Source organism: Daphnia magna, linkage group LG2 (genome assembly GCF_020631705.1).
Source record: "Daphnia magna isolate NIES linkage group LG2, ASM2063170v1.1, whole genome shotgun sequence".
Taxonomy (NCBI): Eukaryota; Metazoa; Arthropoda; class Branchiopoda; order Diplostraca; family Daphniidae; genus Daphnia; species Daphnia magna.
The window spans coordinates 7,977,561-7,997,406 of record NC_059183.1 but is presented as its reverse complement, the minus strand read 5'-3'; the positions used below and the strand labels follow the sequence as shown (position 1 = coordinate 7,997,406).

The 19,846-nt window shown below is 41.2% G+C and overlaps 1 protein-coding gene across 1 annotated transcript in view; it reads right to left on the bottom strand.

The window, feature by feature from the left end:
- LOC116917753 (neuroligin-4, X-linked) overlaps positions 1-18,935 on the bottom strand; it is a 36,200-nt gene extending 17,265 nt beyond the window's left edge. The window contains exons 1-2 of the mRNA XM_045170365.1: positions 18,408-18,935; positions 8,685-9,491 (exon numbers count right to left, since the gene is read on the bottom strand). Of these exons, the coding sequence (XP_045026300.1) occupies positions 8,685-9,144 (460 nt within the window). The 5' untranslated portion in view covers positions 9,145-9,491; positions 18,408-18,935. The remainder of the gene's footprint in view (positions 1-8,684; positions 9,492-18,407) is intronic.
- Between the last annotated feature and the right edge of the window lie 911 nt (positions 18,936-19,846).

Sequence of the window (19,846 nt, the reverse complement as noted above, 5' to 3'; positions counted from 1 at the left end):
CCAATTAGAGTCTGGATGGTAATAAATATGCCTTTATACGTCTCCCCCTTCTTAAAGACATATAAATGAAGGAGATTTCTTATACTTTCAAATTGAAAAAACCATACCATTAGAAATGTGGCACATGATAACACATAAACTGATATAGGTGTTAGGTGGATGAAACTTCAACACGCAGCAGCGAATAAAGTATATGTTAGCCTCTGTTTAATAGGCTAATTTCAAGCAAAAGCTTCATGCCGTATTATTTATATACATCGAAAAGGAGACAAATGGTCGTGTTTCTCAGCTTATAAGAGCCAAAATAAAAAGCTCCCAACAACGGTTGCCTTCCTTTTATTTATTTTTTTCGGTCACATAAATGAATGGCTTTCTCTGCGTGACTGCTTCAAAAGACAAATTGAATAGCTCTGTTATTTGCTGGCTGCGTGCTGCTTTTTCGTCGATAAACAACTGAAAGTTAGAAGCATTACATATCTGCGCGGCCCGCTTCAAATGATTCCCTTTGCCTTCTTATTCTTCTTCATTCACCCTCTGTCGCACTTTGAAACTATTTACCCCACACATGAACCTGTTCAAACTTACGGGACCTTATAACAGGATTGCGAGTCATAGCGCGTAGAATTGAGAATGCCGTTTCAGCTACTTATTTCGCGCATAATATTTCAACCAACAATTTATTAGAGTCTATAACTATTTACAAACCCCGCCGCGTTTCTCTAGTATACACACACTTTAATGCTTGGATGAACCATTCATCCTGTGCGTCCTTTCACCCCCGTTTGCGACACTTTCACGCTCGTCCCTCGACTCACCACCCGGCCACACATCTAAACTCCCGCGTGAATGATGTTCTCTCCTTTGCTTCGTAAATCTTGTTGTCTGAAGTGCTAGGGTATACACTTGTTTTTTTTTGGGGTATGTTTTTGGTGAGCTGTACCTTCGATTCACACATGAAAGAGGCTATATTCTTGTTGTAAAAAATGACCTACAGCATGTCGACTATAGTAGCTGTATGCAAATTACTTCGCTAGGGGGAAAAAGTATATATACAGGAGATGCATCCAGCGGAAGCAGGAAGAAGATTGTGGCTTGTCTGAAGGTCTTTTCTGGTTTTTCGTCGTGTGCTGCCTGTGTTTCTTGGTTCTCTCTCTAACAGACTTGTTTCCAATTTTCATTTCACTTTCTCTGTCCGTTAGACCTTCCATTTTGATGAAATCAAATGTTAACTCTTAACCTACAGATGCCTTCCAAGAATCCGGTCAACAAATTATAATGTAGATGGTTTTACGTATATCTATATTCCTTTGCAAAATCACTTGTGTTGTTCGATGGTTGGCATCTTCGAATTCTCTTTTGATCCTTTCAAAGGGGTGTGTGTACTAGTTTACTCATTGATTAGCACTTGAGGCTCAACAAAGATGTTGTACTTGAAGTTTTTGGCCGCGTCCCACAAAGAAGGATCAAACGCCTTCACAATTACGCAACAAACATGCATAATTATTCTACATGTACATTTTTTCTTCTTCTTTTCGGTTCATCTACAAGTCAACCAGGATGGCGACAGTTTTGGCGGCCGACTGGAAACCCAGTGGACCGTAAAAGGTCGGTGACTGCGTGACGGCGTTTCGTGCAGCCACTAACTAAGGACCGTGTGGATTCATCTTCGTCACTATAGGATCGCGTGTATTGTGGCTGCCCGTTGGCGAAGAAACGCGTCGACCCAATGCAGCGGGCTCAACTTTCCATAATTCAACCGGCCGTGACGATAATTCCCCACCAGGCCCGTCTGATACATTTTTCTTTTTCGTGTGTGATGTTACTGGGTATACTGGGCTGTCTCTGTTATTTCCCCCTTGCGATTCGTCTTTTTATTATCCCCATCGTTCACCAGTAGAAATAAAAAATAAGAAAAAAAAAAACAGGGGGAAATCCATCCTCTACGCGCCGTCAGTTTGCATCAGTCCTCACTTCTTCCTTTTGCTGTACGTACTTTAATTTCTCTGTTTATTCCTTATTTTTTTTTCTAGTTTTTTCTTTTCTTTTTGCCCACATTTTATACATGACGATCCGACCGACCAAACTTGAATCGTAATGGACTGATGAATTATTCAACATTTTTCTCGTTTTTTTTTTTTAAATCATTGCATGCGAATGGTGAGTGATGCACAGTTGCCTTTGCTGAATATGCCCAGCTCGTAGATATAGAAGACCCATGAAAAAGAGAAGAAAAGGCAAGTCTTCCCCACTACCAGCTGGGACGACTTGCTTAGTAGTTTTCCCGAAACTCTGCACTCTGATGAGAGGATATACTATACGAGCATTACACTATTTCCAGGGATAATTGGATGCTGCTCGACTTGTCTCTCACTCCCCGTACGCCAGTATAGTCTTTTCTCTTTCGCCTACTGGTTGTCGCGTCCTCTGTCCTACATGTCTACATATCAAAATCCCCAATAGGGATTGATGGAAACTGCCACATTGTACAGGTCTAAATCCTACGCTGCTATTCAGGTTCCTTTTTATTTTCTTTGCTGAGCAACTGGACTGAAAAAAAAAATAAATTCCCAAAGGGCTTATGTTAGAAGACGTCATCCAATGTGTTGGACGTCCGTCTTGAATGGCTTTGATGCCTGTCTGACGTATGTATACCGTGTGTGTACGTACAGCTTATGTTACCGAAGCGCCAGCCGATGTTGAGGGGACGGTATATATAGTACCGAGGGAGATATGTTGCGTTATCTTCAAATTCAATAGCAACTCACTATTTTCACTTTTGCAATTGTACATGTTGGGTGGAAAGTTGGGGGGGACCGGACTTTGTTGTTTCCTTTTTTTTACCTTTTCTTTTTTTTGGGGGGAGGGGAGGTTTGATATCATTTTTCTAGTTGAAGGGAATAAAAAGCATTTTTTTTTTGTTTATACCACAGCCATTTTTTTTAAAGGGACAAGTACCGCCGGACGGCAATCTAATCTTGTTGAGCAGACACGAACTTTTGCTCCTAACTTCCAGCGGCATCCAACTCTGGCTTGTCTTTTCTTTTTGTGTTTCTTCCGTTCGTTTTTTTCCTTTGTTTTAATAGACTGTCTCGTTGTGATTCGTCGGCAGCGTATGCACTTATGTGCCGCAATGCCTCACGTTTGCACGCAGTGCGGCTGCTAATGTCGCACGGCGTATAGCTGTCCTCGCTTGCGGGCATGTTGGCCATTTAAAAAAAAGGACACTACTTCAGTTGTAGATGTATATGACCTATTAGTTGGATCATCAACGAACATGTCCACATCAAGTTAAAATAGCCAGTTATTTTTTAAAAATTCATTCCCATGTCTCAGGCTGAGTTTCCATACGAGGCGAAGCCATCTCTCTCTAATGGAATAAGTAAAGATGCCTATTTATCAAGATTGATGGCACTGCTACGGATTTTTTTGCTATTCAGGTGCATCCGATTCTAAATCTAGTTTGCCTTTTTAGTTTTGGTGGTAGCTATTAAGAGTTTTCTCGATGCTCCTTACAGAATGCAAGAACAGACACAGCATTGCTAATTTAAAGGATCTCGTTTGCCTAGATACGCGTTGCTCCAGCGAACGCCAGCAAATAGGGAAATTCATGTTAATAAATAAGGATTTTCCGATCGACTGCAGTTCATTTTCATTTATCTATGCGTCTTTCGTTAGCGGTTCTTCGACTAATCATTTATAGTAGTCCCTTGTGGCATCATTAAAGAAATCAACATGGACCATTCGTCTTTGCCTTGCAACGGTTCGAATGGTCACGAAAACTGGAAGGTGTGGTTTTCAAACGCCATTTATACGACCTTGTAGTCCACAGGATTCGGAAGAAGAATATATGAACAACTGGCATTGGCAAGCGAGGAAAAAGAATTAAAAAATGAAAAAGAAAAACGAAAGATTTATGAGATGTGCGCGTGGGGACAGGTCGTCCGGCTTCAGGGAACCAATACGCGAAAAAGAGAACAAATAGCAACAGAGGGACCTCTCTTTCATCGTCTAGCCAGTTACATTAGTTTAAAGCAAGAAAGTAAGTACACTGGCCAACAGAAGTGAAGCTCTGGTACAGCCAACTGGCTCGTAAATCAGTCGACTGTCGTGTCACCTAAAGACTCTGGCCATAAGGGAGAAACGATGTGGTGTTGCCGCTTGGCAACCGAGCCCAATTCCACGTTCGGGCCGGATCTTTCATTTTGGAAGAGACATCCGCAAGAAGAAAAAATTATTTGGGTGTTTGAAAAGTTTTTATATCGCGGTTTTCGATGCAACGACATGCACGGAGATGCATTTCTCCTTCCAGTTGTTGTCTACCAAGTTTCCTGCATCAATCAATTATTGGTTTTTCTTGCACGCCTGACTAGTCCATTAACAAAAACAAAGGGAAGTTTGTAGTACATAAAAGTGAAAGCCGCTTACATGTGCACCGATGATGACATTTTATTTTTAGATATCGAGAGGGCCAAGGGCTAGATAAGTTTGAATGGGATGCAGATAAAAGACAAGACAATGCAGAGCATTGAGTAATAACACTATAAGACGGTGTTACGTAACAGCATCATCTAATGCTGGAGTATATTCGATAATGTATGTCAGTCTTGTGTATATGTCTACTCTGGCGTGATAAATAGTCTATTTCCATGTAATTTCCATAATATACTGTAGATATTTTTATTTTTGTTTTTTAGCCCATTTTTTTGGTTTCTCAAATATCACCATCGTTGCTTCTACGGAGATCTTACGCAACTGGCAATGGATTTTGTTGTTCGACACGAAATGCGTCTTTTTTTTAAATAAATTAATGGTCATAAACGGGTGTATAGAATAGATTGCTTCTAAACAAATACACTAACAAAAAACTAATTACTTCATTTTTAAAGCGCGGATCAAATCATTAGCGAAGCAACACATCAACAGACAATGTCAATAATGAAACGATTTCCCTTTCATTATGTATGCACAGTAGCCTATAGCATGGGCTTTCGCATCATTCAAAATGCTTTTGCGAACGCTATATACTAATGATATAATGAATCCCCTTAATCTTTTTCAGTGTAAAACATAGACGAGCCGAAATGGAAATACGTGATGATGAAACTACCGGATCTACGCTTTCAATAAATATTTCTAATTAAATGCACAGCAGGCTAATGTGTCAGGCATTCGCCGAAAAGGTTCCCGAAATGCACCATGTCCATTCAATGATGCATAAACACAGCAGTCAGTATATTACGTTTTAAATCATATTGCTGTACGGTAACAGGCCAGTCCGCTGGGCTCAAATGCGTTTGTTTTTAAGATCATTGAGCTTTTATAGTTTCCTTTTGATTTTGTCATTTGTTTCATTTTGATTTCCCCTGAAAAACTAAGACGACGACCGATTGATTGGACGCGTCCAACTTGCGACTCTGCTTGACATCAAACTTAGACCGATTGGAATTTTGCAGGAATCTTGGCCACCACTCTACACTACCCTGGGCACCTTTTACTTTGGTAATGGTGAGAAAAATGGAGAAACCCAATTGATTTATGGTAAATAAAGAAAGCCTTTTCCTTCGCACAAAAAAAACTTGCAAAGCAAATGCAATGTGTCTATTGACAATAGGTGTTGTTAAACTGACGAATGATGACGTGGCTACCAACACGTATTCGATGCTGGTCTTTTGTCGCCGAGCGACGAACAGCGCAGTCCGTTTCAGTTCATACGAGAAAGCTCACAAGCGCCAACAACGTCCATTCATTCTTCTCGAGTGGCCATTCCGAACTACTATATACCCGTTGATCAATGTACAGCTCACACATCCAATACAACAGAGTCAGTTTCTGCTGCAAGAACCTTATTTACCAACAACAACTTTGGCTTTCTTAGCCAAAGAATATAGAATGGGCAGCGTATACTGCTCTCCTATTTTTTTTTAAATCCCCATCGGCTTTGTATTGCTACCATTATTCAATATTGAATTTCCCCGGCAAAATAGAGCCTTATTTCTATCAACAATGTCTAGTAGTGTTGACAAATGACCTCAATCTATGCACGTTGTGTATCGATTTTTTGGGGGGGGGGGGAGGAATAGGAAATGGTAAAGGTGATATCGGCCATTTTTTCCCCCCACAGCCTGGATCGCTAGAATTGCTATCGTTCAACTGTGAAGCTATACGCAAATGAATAGAGTAGTCTACTAGTCTTTAATACTATCAAGGTGAATATAGAGATGTTGCGCGTATGCGGCCTAACTGTATAAGGGCAAGCGTGAAAAAAACGATTAAGCAAAAGGGATCCGTGAACTCATTGGCACCGTGTTTCTCTCTGGCAACACCCTAGAAGATTAAAGTGACGTGGTCGATCCCCAAACGTTCATGCAATTCCATTAGAGCCCTCAACCTAGTGACCCTTTCATATCCACTCTTGTTTTTTTGTTTTTTCTCATCGTATATACTAAAGACGTCCCTTTATGTATGTGCTATGCATTCCGAGAGGACGCAGAGTCAGAAAGTCTGCTGGTCTGAACAAGGTAGCACCAGACTTGACGGGTCGAAATGGGTCTGCCATTTTCATTGCCATCAACATACGAAAGCATCGCTCCGTCGCCCACTTGGTATAGTTGCTCACGCTGAAGCTGTTCTAAGAAAAAGACGTCCCTACGAATAGCTCCAACCTCATCACGCGAGTGCTTTAATGAAATGAACGTTGTCGACTGTTCTCTCTCTCTCTCTTCGTTCTTCTAGTGGATGCTATATAGCCAAAGACACCCGATATAAGCAGGGCAGCAGCTCAAAGTCGGAGGATTTATCGTTTTTTTTTTTTTGTATCGCCTTGGCAACGGTTATTCGTTGGCTGGTTGGTGAGGTTTTCAGATTCACAAGAAACAAAGAGGCTGAAAGAAAGCCCTAACCTCGAAACATGAAAATGGCCTATACATGAGAGATGAAAGAGAAACCCATTTTTTATTTTCATTTTTGAAAAGAAAAAGTAAGAAAAGGAAGAGAGAATGCGTGCTGAAAAGGTGGCAGGCTTTCGCTCTTGCAACTTAACGTCGCACTACGATCCAGACAACGCGCAGCGTCTATTTCGTTTTCTTCCTGCGTCGCGAACAAACGAACAAAGAGTTTTGGGCAAACGTGAACAGGGCGCTACTGGCTCTATTTGAGAAAAGAAAAGACGAGGACAAACGTCAAAAAGATCAAAGCAGCACAATACAACTTCTTGTTTTCTAACTATGAACAACAAAAAAAAAAGAAAGGAAGAAAAATGGTTTCGAGGTACATTGCGAGTAATACGCTGGCGTGCTTTCGCTGATGGGATTGTATATTGCCAACGCCTCGTGTGTTTCTCCCTGAAGAGTCTCGGCCAAGTTAGCCTTTCCATAGTTCCGCAGTTTGGTTGGGTTATGGAGGCTAAAGGTACACAAAAGATCCAGTGTCTGTAAACTTTAACAATTCACGTGCGCAGGCCGGCTGCCAGATGGAAAACAAGGCAGAAAGAAGAAGGGCGCAGAGGAAACAACTGGAACTTGGTTGTTGCGTGAATTAGGACGGCATGAAAACCCTAACAGCCTTATTGAAGGAAGAGCGGATAGGGCAATCGTGATAGCGCTAATGAGAAACCGTGTCAATTAAGGCTGCCGCAGGCGGGATTTTCAAGCTAAAGACACTGGGCCAGCGTAAGAGGAAATCGAAAAAAGAAAAAGAAATTGAGAGAGTCTTTTGTCGCCTCCCTGACAAAGAACTCGCATTAAAAGCGCTTTTCTATCGGTTGTTGTCGAGAAAAAAGGCAATCAGCAAACAGAAAAAATCTAGCAAGAAGAGGGTTTAAAAAAAAAAGAGAGAGCGTAAAACAATAGAGGATGACAATCATGAGCCGTGCAAACGACACACCCAATCACGAATCGTCTGAGAATCATCCAAAGGTTTTGATTTGATTTGATCGAGTATATGAACATACTCTCCATCGTTGATTCGCAACGACCCTCCATCCAAAGTACAGCGCACGTCGTGCATTCGTGAAGACGTCGTCTGCTGGGCGTGGTGTACCGAATTACGTGCGTACCATAGTGGACAACATCGATCGCAACAAATCATTCAACCGGGATATCGTTAGACATCCTTCCTTTTTTTTTTTTAAATTGCAGACATGAAACCCATTCCCAAGTGGCTGATGCCATTTGTCGAAAGTTGGAATGGATACAATGATGACATAAAACCGACACGACTATAAGAGTTTCTCTGTCGATCGTATACATAACGGGGCCCCTCATCTATGACTATTACCTTCAACGTTTCCACTTAAAACTAGAAAAATGGCGCGCAAACGAAATCTAAACGCTCCTGACGATAGAAGCTCTTTATCTTTTCAAAGCACTCATTGACGTTGAAGCTACTCTATTTATCTCTTCAATTGCGATGAGGGGAGAGAGAGGGGGAGTTGGTTACTTTGTCGAATGATAAGCGGCAAAAGACTCGAGTGTGTCTTTTTCACTTTGCCATTTGTATGCGAAACTGGAAACAGTTCGCACGAGTTTTCCAACAGAAAACTTCCACGGGTTGGACAGAACCTTTAGGTGTCTTCTCATTGGAGCACTTAAATTCGCCACACTCTCCATTTCAGCACGTCCATATAGTTTGATGGCCTTAGGCTAGGTCAATAGTGAACGTATTAACGGGCGTGAATAAACCCTTACCCTGGAACGGAGCGTAAATGTTGAGATGAAGGCAATCTTCGCTCTGGTTTTTGGCCAGCGATTGCTCGATGTGGAACAGGTAATCTCTTCGGGCTTTCGACATGAATTTGAGAGACTCTGTTTCATTAGACAAGTTGGTAGGAAAACGCTGCGGGCAAGCCGGTCCGTGTCGGTCGGTCATCCGCGTGCCCGGCCACGATTGCGGGTTGCGTGTCGGGCTGAACCGGTTGATGCCGACGGGTGGTGTGGCGTAAGGAATGCCGAGAAAGACTTCAATGGGTCCCAAAGGACTTGGCATGGACACAATGAGACCCTGGACTAGTCCATATCGAGTCTTGACACTCGGACCGGGTGACGTTTTCCCAACAGAAATTGCTAACAAACCGCTAACAGCAAACTGTAATACAAGGGAAATGTGTACAATCATGGACGAAACGTAGACGACCCGTCTCGTCGCCATGTCAAACACTGAACGATTGAAGCAGATTCTGAGAATTAAACGGAAGGGTTGAATGTTGATATTGATCGGCTGTGAAACTGATCGGTAACACTCGATCTCCAGTGTTTCGTCGTTGAAAGCACGTTACGATGGACAAACATTCGAGAGTCACCGCACTTGTTGATCAGTTGTCGAGCGCTTGACGAACCGGAGACGACTGCATTTATCCAAGTGCATAGAACACGACGAACGAGAGCAGTTAATGCAAGTAAAGATGGCGATAGTTTCATCACTGACTTCTGGCCCTCTAATGTTTCAGCGTTGTCGTGAATGCGCCAGCGATTGCCGAGGAAGTGAAATTACACCGCCTGACAGCAAAAATTCAAAGAATAAACAATGTTAGTGCCGTATCGTATAGTTACAGACTATACCTAACTTAGCAACAGGTATACGTATATAATAGGGCAATCAACTATTTAGGAAGAGAACAACGCGTATACAACAACACGAGCATTCAACTTTTCCATTAGTTGTAATGGCTTGCTTTGTGCACCGAATATCCTTGTGCTAATAGAATTCGCCGTATTTTTTATTAAAGCTTTGGAGACAAAGGAAATTCAATCAGTCGAAGTGGGTCTATATACTATTTTTGATTGAATGTTTTGTTATTTTTTGGCACGGTCGTTTAAATTTCTCAGACAGTCACGTTGTTTTTGTTTTTGGTGCCATAGTTTAAGCTCGGCCATTAACAGCCGTCACGAGAAAGTCCAACGACAATAATGGCAGCAGATTTCTTGGTCGGCCTGTTGCCAGTGCGATTGAACTTATTTGACGGATCAGAGACAGCGGGACTTAAAAACTTTGCTATCATCGAGAAGAATGGATTTCATTGTAAAGAATTCAGCCGACGTAAAAAAAAAAAAAAAAAATAGTGTCATGACTTGACTAACAATTTCAACACGTCTGTATATTTTTTTAGCACTAGATGAAGAGAGAGAGAGATAGAAAAAATGAAAAGAAATCGATATAATCATAGCTGGCAGCGCCATTCCTAACCGATGTTCCCGCAAGCTTTTTGGCCCGTTAAACTATTTTTATCATGAATTGCTTGGCGAATGTTCACGGCCTTTCATAAGCGTATTCCACATGAATGGATGATGAAATACGCCTTGAAAGGAAAGTCCAATATATATATATATACTCAATTAAATTCAGCGTGATCGTTTCGTGAGGAGTCAAAGCAAATCAAAAAGTTCAAAGCAACACAAGAAAACCCTGACATGTTTACCTCGAATATCCATGGTGAATTTTACAAAGACTATAGACTTGATGACAATGTCCTTCAAGTTGTTTTCCCTCTTTCTTGAATTTACTTTGAAACAGTTATTCACTTTAACGATCGGTAAATTCAATAACAACCTGCGACGAAACGGCAGCAGCAGCAAACGACATAGGCATTTGATTTAAAGAAAAACATTTTATCTTTCTCCCATTTTCCAAATGTTTTTCACAGCGTACATACGTCCATTGAATGTATATCATGGCTGAGGCAAAGGCTTTTTATTGAGAAGGAATGAAATCAATCGATTACACCTAAATTTCCTTCTTCTCTCTTTATATCCCCCACCCCCCAGCTTTTTTCTTTTTTTTTTCCGAAAACAGAATTTGTACTCACGCATGGAACCTGCTGCGGTTTGCCTCGAGTTTCGATCGATGCCATATCTATAACCGTTTCTCTCTACGGCACAGACGTATAAAAATAGATTGACTTCTTTTTTTAAGCGGAAGGAAGATCCCTTTGCATATGAATCGCAAGCTATTATTATTCAGAAAAGAGAGTATAACCTTTTCGCCAGGCGCGACCCAACACCTCGCCGCACAGCGCGTGCAATTTATGGACGACTATTTACTTTCAGGGATGTTGGCAGGGAGAGCGACAGACCGTTTAAACATAAAATATCGATCACGGGGATTGTTGTAGTATTGCGACTATACGGCTGTCTTTAAAACATATGCCAGAAGTGACCCCGGAAGAAGTGGCAAACCACCGCAAAAAAAACAAAGTAAAAAAAACAAAAATAGAATAAAATGTTTATAGACCATAGAAAATATTTAAAAAGTGTGGTAAAATGAAGGACAAGAAAGTCAATTATAAAGGAAAAGGGAAATGAATACAAAAACTAGAAAATGAAACGCGGGATAAGACTATACGGAGCAGCAAAGTAGTAACTTCTATTTGCCATATATCTTCGTACGACACACGGCAACAGCAGGAAAAAGAAAGCCAATAACCGGAACGGTCAACAGGAAAAAAGCCTTGCCCTTTCAGGGTTTTGCTTCGTACAGTCACAGACGTTATGTCCGGTTGGGGCCTCGTTTCACGTTCCCTCCGCACATATAATACAGTTCCGTTTCCAAAACGCCAAGCCAGCCGCCATTACGGAAGTTGCCCTACTCTGGCGGCTGACTTTCACAATCCATCAACGTTGCTTTGGGTTTTTACGCTTCTTGTCATCGCCCTGCAACTGGATCGCCCTGACTCGATTACGAGATCCAAAAAGAACTGTGTATATATCCACCCAGCATATTGTAACGTCTGAAATATTCACGCCGATTCCTACGCAAATGCGAACACGACCAACTCAGCAACGAACAACTTTCCATCGTAGAGTTGAAAAACACAAGGAAAAATAAATATAGAGTTGTGTTTGTTGAAACACTTGCCTTTGCCAGAGCTCCAGACCTCCCGTATTCCCCCTTTTCGTCCAATTTGAGGAGGGATATATACCCTGTTGGAAATTTGAATAAGGGCATTTCCATTTTTCGTATCCCAGTGCTGTAGGACCAAATGTAAAGTGAGATAGAAAGCCTTCACGTTATACACTTGTGAGTATAGTCACAATTTTGTTTTCCGGGGTAGACCTAGTCGTTTTTGTTTTTGGGGCGGCCTCTTTTTACGTCATCGACAGTTAAATCTGGAACCACGAAAGAATAAAAGGGCAAAGATCCAAAAAGTTTTATTTTATTTCTTTTTTTTTTTTAGATAAGAGGGAATTGATAGAATTTTTGTCTAGAACCGCGCCTTTTCGAATCTATTGAATATAGCAAAGCGTTGCTAGAAATAGGCATTCATCTCTCATCGGTTGATGGCCTCAATTCGACGCAATTGTCAATTTTTCATGGCAAATGTCGTGATGAGCGAACGTTGCAGCTGACGATTCCTCCATTTCATAGAATTCGAACTGAAAAGTAAAACATATGGCGTACGAGAAAAGCAAAAAAAACAAAACAGAAATGGCATAAATCATTCCTTTTAGAGTTTCTATTCACTATATACGACGAGTGCGCCGAGTTGGGACTCGCACTTGCATATTTATCATATTGTGCTGTGTACGAGTCTACAGAAGCGGACTGTACGCCATTTTTTTTGTTGGTTTTAGATGACCAGTGGGAAAACATCCGATGCGAATATGCATAAAGAATGGAAACCCAAGTTTAGATGACGTCGATTGTCGAAACTGTATACGCAGATCGAAAAGACACAGCTGACGCATGTTGATAAGAAATGTTTCAACGATGGAATCAAAATGAAATTCGTTGTAGAATTCAAGAACCTTAATGCCGTGCTGGATTAATTTACGTTGAAGAGAGTCAAACTGCTTTTCAGCCTCGCTTAAATGTCCAGCAACCGGGTTCGTTAAGGAATTACGCCGTTTAGAAAGAAATAAAAAAAAAATTACTTCCAGATGCGACGATTATTCATTGACGATGAACGTATAGAGATAACGAACACGTGCAGCGCTTTGCCAAATCACTGTTGATTCTTCCTCATTTAATGACTGACTTGAATAGTGATCAAACTGCAACGGCTTTTGCATCCGCAACGGAATAAAACATGGAACAATTTAACGCTGGTATTTTTAAATTTTTTTTTCAGTGTGTTATTTCTTTTCTGTCTTCCGGCTGCTACGGGGATTGCGTATTGATGATGTCTGACGTGTATATCTATTTGGTATAACCTTTTTTTTTTTTCTAGTGCGGATCGATTGATCGTTGCCGCATTATGTTCGCTCTATGGTTCTGTCATTCCATCTTATCTTCTTTTATTTTTAAACTGGAAAAAACGGCTTAGTTCAGTGTTCGAGGCTGGGCTTTTAATGATTTCTTTTTGCAAAATAATTTGCAATTCATTGGTAGGGCCTACCATATTTAATTTTTCTCCTTTTGTTTTTGAATTTGATTGTTTGTTTGTTTGTTTTTTCTTTTCTTTTTACGATCTGTTTATTTCATTTCCATTTGCTTTGCTCATTTCATATTTCTGACTCACCGAGAAGAGAATAGCAGCATATGCTACGTCAGCTCTATTATCTTAAGCCAAAAACGGATGACGCACGGTCTGCTTGATAGTGGAAACTATGGAACACGGTGCGTCTATATATTCTAGTGCCGGGTTGAATCCAGCCCCGCCATCCGGATGTTGACAGAAAATTATAGAAGCAGAAACGGCAATTTTATTGAGTCAACTATAAGTGATGGGATGCTGGTGCACCCCAAAAAAAAAAAACTCCACATACGATGCGCACACACATCAACTTCGTGACGAACTATGCAGTATGCGCGTTTTCTTGTTTACTCTGGCCGGCTGGTCTTCCACTCCGTCATCTCTCCGCCCCTCTTAAATGTTTCTTCTTTTTTTTTCTTTCATTCTCCTCATCTCTTTCAATTATTCCGTGTTATTTACTCGCCATTTCTCTTGTCTACTTAAGTCCTGTGCTCCTCCTCTTCTACATACGAGCAATATCTGTTTTCCTCAATTTCAGCGTCTGGCCGATGTTACAACTGTGTATACCTCGACATCCGCTCCGATCATCGATCCAACATTCCCAATGGATGATGGCCTACAGAAAACTCACTTCACCTATGTACACGTATACGGACAGAAAGATCGAGTAGTTTTCGTTCTCATTTCTGCTGCATCTTCCGTCCAGTTCATTAAGTTGTGCACTGATTCATCAACATGTTCGGGATTGTTGTTTGCACGGAATCGGAACAATATCGAGTTGAGCATAAACTTTTTGCGTAATGATACAGAAACTTTAATTGGAATAGCACGTATATATACTATTTCAAAAATAGGGATAATTGGATGATGTAATGGGACGAGGTACACATCGTACTGATCGACCCGAAACTGTCGGTGACGGCAATATCCAAGTATAAAGTCTCTCACTCCACTCAAAAGAGTGCCAAGTTTACGTCACAATGGCTGCGTGACGAGTTGCCAGCCAAAATCGCTGGCCTCCATCGATCAACTTTTAGTTGATTTTCTTTTTCTTCACCCGTACTTTGCTTTTCCATGTAACTCAATTTGATAACTATTCAAGCCTTATTCATCGTTCGTCTCCCATATTTAAACTGCGTACAAATCTACTGACATTCGTTCTCGTCAGTATGAAAAACAGATCAAGAGAAATCACTCGCCCCTTTTCTCTGGGCTGCCCAACACTCTCCTCCATCATCAAATCCTCCAATTCACCCACTTGCCAGTTCTCTTCTTTGTCAGTAAAAGGATGACGAGTCGATCCGTTCAGTATATATAGGACCCTGTTATTTGTTTGCAAGTTCTTCTTTTCATTTCACAGCGGACGCGTTGCTGTGCAAAAGAAAAGGTCAGCAGTCATGACAACAAAATGGAAGCGACTACAGTATAATATTATATAAGGACTGTAAGCCATGACTGAGTCGACGACATTGACGTCGACGGAGAGAAAGAAAAAAAAAGAGAAAAAGAGGAAGTAGCCTCCAATGGAAAAGTCGGAAATAGATGGAGATCTTACAAAGCCAAGCTCTGTCACTTCGAATTCCAAGTTGGAACGCCATGAGAATCATGTGTATATGTATACGTACTATATACTATGTGTGCTGCTGACATTATAAAGATCTCTTTCTTTTTAGCATTCAGAATAAGAATTTTCTGGTCGGAGCGATCACGCAAAGATGAAGAAGGAAAAACAAAAGCCTATAACGTCATATGGATGGTTAAATGTGAGCAAATATTATTTCTTAAACGATATACTTGTTTGGTCCTTTGTTCATTTTCAACTAAACCAAATGGTGGATGAAGAATTCGCGACAATTGAATAAACTATTTGAAACAAGAATTTTTTAAATATTGAATTTATAGATTCTACGTTATTCTGACGCTGCACCATTCAAATGTTAACAAAAGGTCGCACTTGTAACTGAAAAGTTGCCAACTTTTTCGGCAATTTTTTTTCTTTTTCAGTTTTACAAGTCAAGTGACCGCTTGGGTCTGCATTATGAAATGCTGACGTGTTCAGTCAATTCCGTATAGCTATATACACGTATGCCATTCACTGTGGTATATATTTGTGAAAAATGAATGACTCACATTGGCTTTTGTCTCCTATACAGGACAAAAGCAAAAGTTTGGAGAGTAGAAAAGGACAAATCAATGAATGTGACGAAAGGATGATACGGGCTTTCCCACGAACTGATAAATTCGCCTCTTGTAATTGTGGGTCTGGTTAGCGCAGGTTGCATAATAAGTCAATTTATCTCGCCCAAAAAAGGTCACGCGTACTCTAAACAGCGCTAAGGACCGAGAAACTAATAAGTGCCACGTCTTTGCTTGCTCTTCTTAATCTTTAGTGTTATTAAAAGCCACCAATCTGCTGTCTGTTCCCTTCTTCAGCTCCTTGGCGGCTTTTCTATAGCCATTTGGAGACAGAGGTCATCCTCGTTGGCACTCGTCTCGCTTGCCCTTTTCTCAGCTGCTGATAGAAAACTTTTCTCTATACTATCGAGTATGAATCGCAAGTCGTGTACGCGTACTTGTGCATTTTGACGGATGCATATGTGTCACGCGTCTCATTGATTCTCGCTCGTTTTTTATTCGAGTCGTCGAGTTGCAAGTTACTGAAAAGAAAAATGGAAGAAAACAAGAGAAGGAGTGTACTTATACAGAACACATCGATAAGAAAATGCTGTCGAAGTATTAAATTTTTTTTTCAAACATTTTAAGCTTCCTGTTTTCTTTCTTCTTTTCTATTTTTTAAGGATTTTATTAGCTGGAGAAAATCCATAAAAGGCAGGAAATTTTGCTTTTCGTTTCACACGTCCACGTTTTTCTCGTTCTCTTCACAGCATTTATTGTTGGTGTAGGCCATGCGGCAGTCTCTGTTTGCTGTTTCTCTTAACGTGGCCTGCATTGTAAAGTCAACAACCCTCCCATACGATAGAAACCATAAGGATTAGAGGTCTAGTTCAAACGAGTTTCAATCCCTGATACGAATGAAAAGATGGGGTTCAAAAGCCCGTACTGTGAAGAGCCAACAAGACGTGATGAAAATAAATCACGTTTATACTGCTGTGTTTATTGTTATTGTTTCTTTCGAGGCCCTATGCAAATGCGTGTCGTCCCTTTGTGTGACATAGGAGTCCGAGTTAACGCTAGAACCCATTACACGCCTGCACGAAACAATTCACCAAACTCACGTTCAAACGCATTTGCCACATGGCCCATATTTCCTGAAGTTGGTGAGGATTTTTGTGTGTGTGTGTGTGTAGGTCTCCCCCTGAGATTTTTGCCTCTGTTACACTAGGACGACTTTAATTCTCAGTTCACTTTCAATTTTTCTATTTGTCGTCGACAATTAGACAGCCGCAAATTTGCGGAAAAGCTCAGCCAGTTATTCAAATTTCTCTCTTTTCTAATTGTACACGAGTTGGCGGTTAGTGCTGCACGTCTGTGTATACCGGCACGTATTCAAATTGAACAGGATGATATACGTTAGCCTTTATTACATAAGCAGAAGTTTCCATCTTGAGCTTGTTTCTCAAACAGCGTCAATTGGAATAGCAGAGAGGGGACACTATCTGAGTCGACCAGCCTTTAAGGGAGCCCGAGCCCTATATAGGCTGTCGGTTAGTGTGTACCGAAACGCTGCGTTAGCTATAACCAAATGAAGACGACAACATCTATCACATTCAGAAGAAAAAGAAAGCCCCCGTCTATATACACGTATAGCGAGGGCTGCACACGCAAAAGTCGTGAGTTGTGATACTCCGGGACAAGACGAGCCACATCACTATAGACAGAAAAGAGAAGCGGTTTCGGGTTTTTTTGTTGTTTGTGTTTGTATTACTGTGCATATACTCTGTGGCGCGTGGTTCTCTACCCTCTTCCTTGCTTATATTCCATGTTTACGCAACGGAGTTTTTTTTTTCTTTTCTTTCTCCCTTTTTAGTGATGTGCTCTTCTCAGCGTTGCATACGGAGCGGCAAGGCTGCATTACGTCGTAAAATCTTGTTGTATATTTACTCTCCGACGACTAACCCGCCTGAGACACACCACAGCCAATCATTTGATACAACACGGATTGTTGTCGTCCTCTCTCTTCTTTCTTATGTACAAGATGATGGTCCAACGCCCACGGACCTACACCCGCTTTCGCTCAATCATGTCTTCTCTTTGGACGAGGATTTTTCTTTTTCTTTTATAGACGCATCCTTCGACGGAGACACTATTTTTATTTGATTCGTACTACTAGAAAAATAGCATGAACTTTACTACGGAATAGCACAGAGTTTGCTACAGAGGCAAATAGAAATCTCGACTCTGGCCATGTATAGGATTAGCCCATTTTGCATTTGATATTACTCGCTCTTAAAATGATCCAATCCATTTGATCTATAACAACAATAGATTTTTAATATATTTTTCTTTAGTTTCTATATACATCCAAACATTTCCATTCATTTCTCTCTTTGGTTTCATCGTGTTATTGCTGTCATCCTGAAAATGTACAGACCGTCTTCAAAGTGCTATGGCCTACGTATATTCTACACGATACAGCCAGGTGGTTATGTACTTCAATTTAACAATGTTTTCTTCTTTTTTTTTTCACATACAACTCGGAACGAAGTAGGAACATAAAACTTCCGTCTTCATCACACACAATCAGCACTAGCAAATAAAAGCAAAGAAGAAAAAATCCACCGATACTGAAATTCGTTGCAAACGCAATAACAGCAACGCACTTTCGCCCACTATATACGGTTACTCGTGTTATTGCTTGCTTGTTGTTTATTGCTAAAACAGTCGTTTACTCGTTGTCGGTGCCTCCAGCACTCACGTCGCGGCGTAATCAAATCACACAGAGAAATATAGTGGGGAGTTATATATTAAAACCTGTTCTTGCTGGATGTCAGTTGCTTTTGTATATATCAGAATGAAATAACTTTCAAAATGAGAGACTTACAGGAAAAATGGGGGTCGTTGCTGTTGCGCGAAATCGGTGCGGACTAGTTGAACACAGAAAGAGCCAATTAAAGGCGATATGCCATCCAGCGTATTTGATGATGCCGCACTAAACGGGAAAAGTCATTAACACCTTCATATTCAATGTCGATGCTACACCCGATGCTCGTCGTCGCCGACACACATTTGCGAGAATATAGTTGTGCAAAAAAAAAAAAACAATTTCAGCAAGAATCGAATACAGGCTGGAAAAAACAACACACTTCGGTTCATTAATCAAGATCCATTTTTTTTCTTTTTCTTTTAAAGCTGCTCACAAAGTTTGGTTTAAAAAAAAAACTTGTTTGCAACGGGCGTATAGAGGCAAAACAAAAGTTTGTCGATGAATATGCGGAGACCACTTTGACTGAGTGACCGAGATGAGACAGTGAACTTTAGGTCGCCTCTCCACTTCCAGGACTGACTTCCAACTGCAGCATCCAACAACTGGCAACGGCCACTACTGTGTGTGATACGGTCTCTCTTGCGCCTCTCTTCCCTCTCCTGCTCATCCGACGACGCATTTATTTTGTTTCCCTCATACCGACCCCCCCCCACTGCCGTTTTACTTCTCACGTTTTGCTTTTTGGTATAGCCGAAGCTCTGGTCCGTCGTGAGGATTGAGAACGGGTGATTTTCGTGGGAGGTATAGAGAAAGCGGGGTCTAGTTAGGGTCGGCTGCTTTTTGCGGAAGCTTTCTGCGTGATCAATCCAGCCCAACTGGGCATGCGCTAATATGTTGACGACAACAGGGCGTTTCCTCATCCATCCTTGTTTCTTTCTATATCTCTTTTCTCTATCTGTGGTGTGCCCTCGCTCTTTGGAAACACATCTTATTCGTGCAAACATCTTCTACCTCCTCGTCTCTTCGTCAACCATGCCCTTCTATTATTCCGCTTTGACGTCCAAGGCGATGGCGGTGGTGGCGGTTTTTATAAGACAATGTCGGTCGAGAGCTCGGGGAAAACAAGGAAGAACAACAGCGCAGTGGACGGAAGGGATTCGGCACAGAAAGAGCTTTTTTTTTTTAAAGGACAGGAACAGACAAACGTGTCTTTTATCTTACGTCTCTTTTGTTCGTGTTCTATTTTGTTTGCCCCCTCCCCCCCTTTTTTTTTTCTTTGTCCAGAGGAATAACACTAATATGAAAGAAGAAAAAAATTTATGGAACGAAAAGCTGTGACAGCGCGGAAGTCTTGAAGGGCACGCTAAAATGAGCTAACCAATCGATATTCAATTGCTTTTTGGCCCGGCGTTAGTCTACGATACATATAGGGTCCGCCCGGAAGAGAGGAATAATAAAGTTACACAGATAGCGACCTATAAGATACTATAGACACCGTTCGATATATCTAAGCTGGTACACGTAATCCACTTGGTTGGGGCATGTATGAGCTGCCT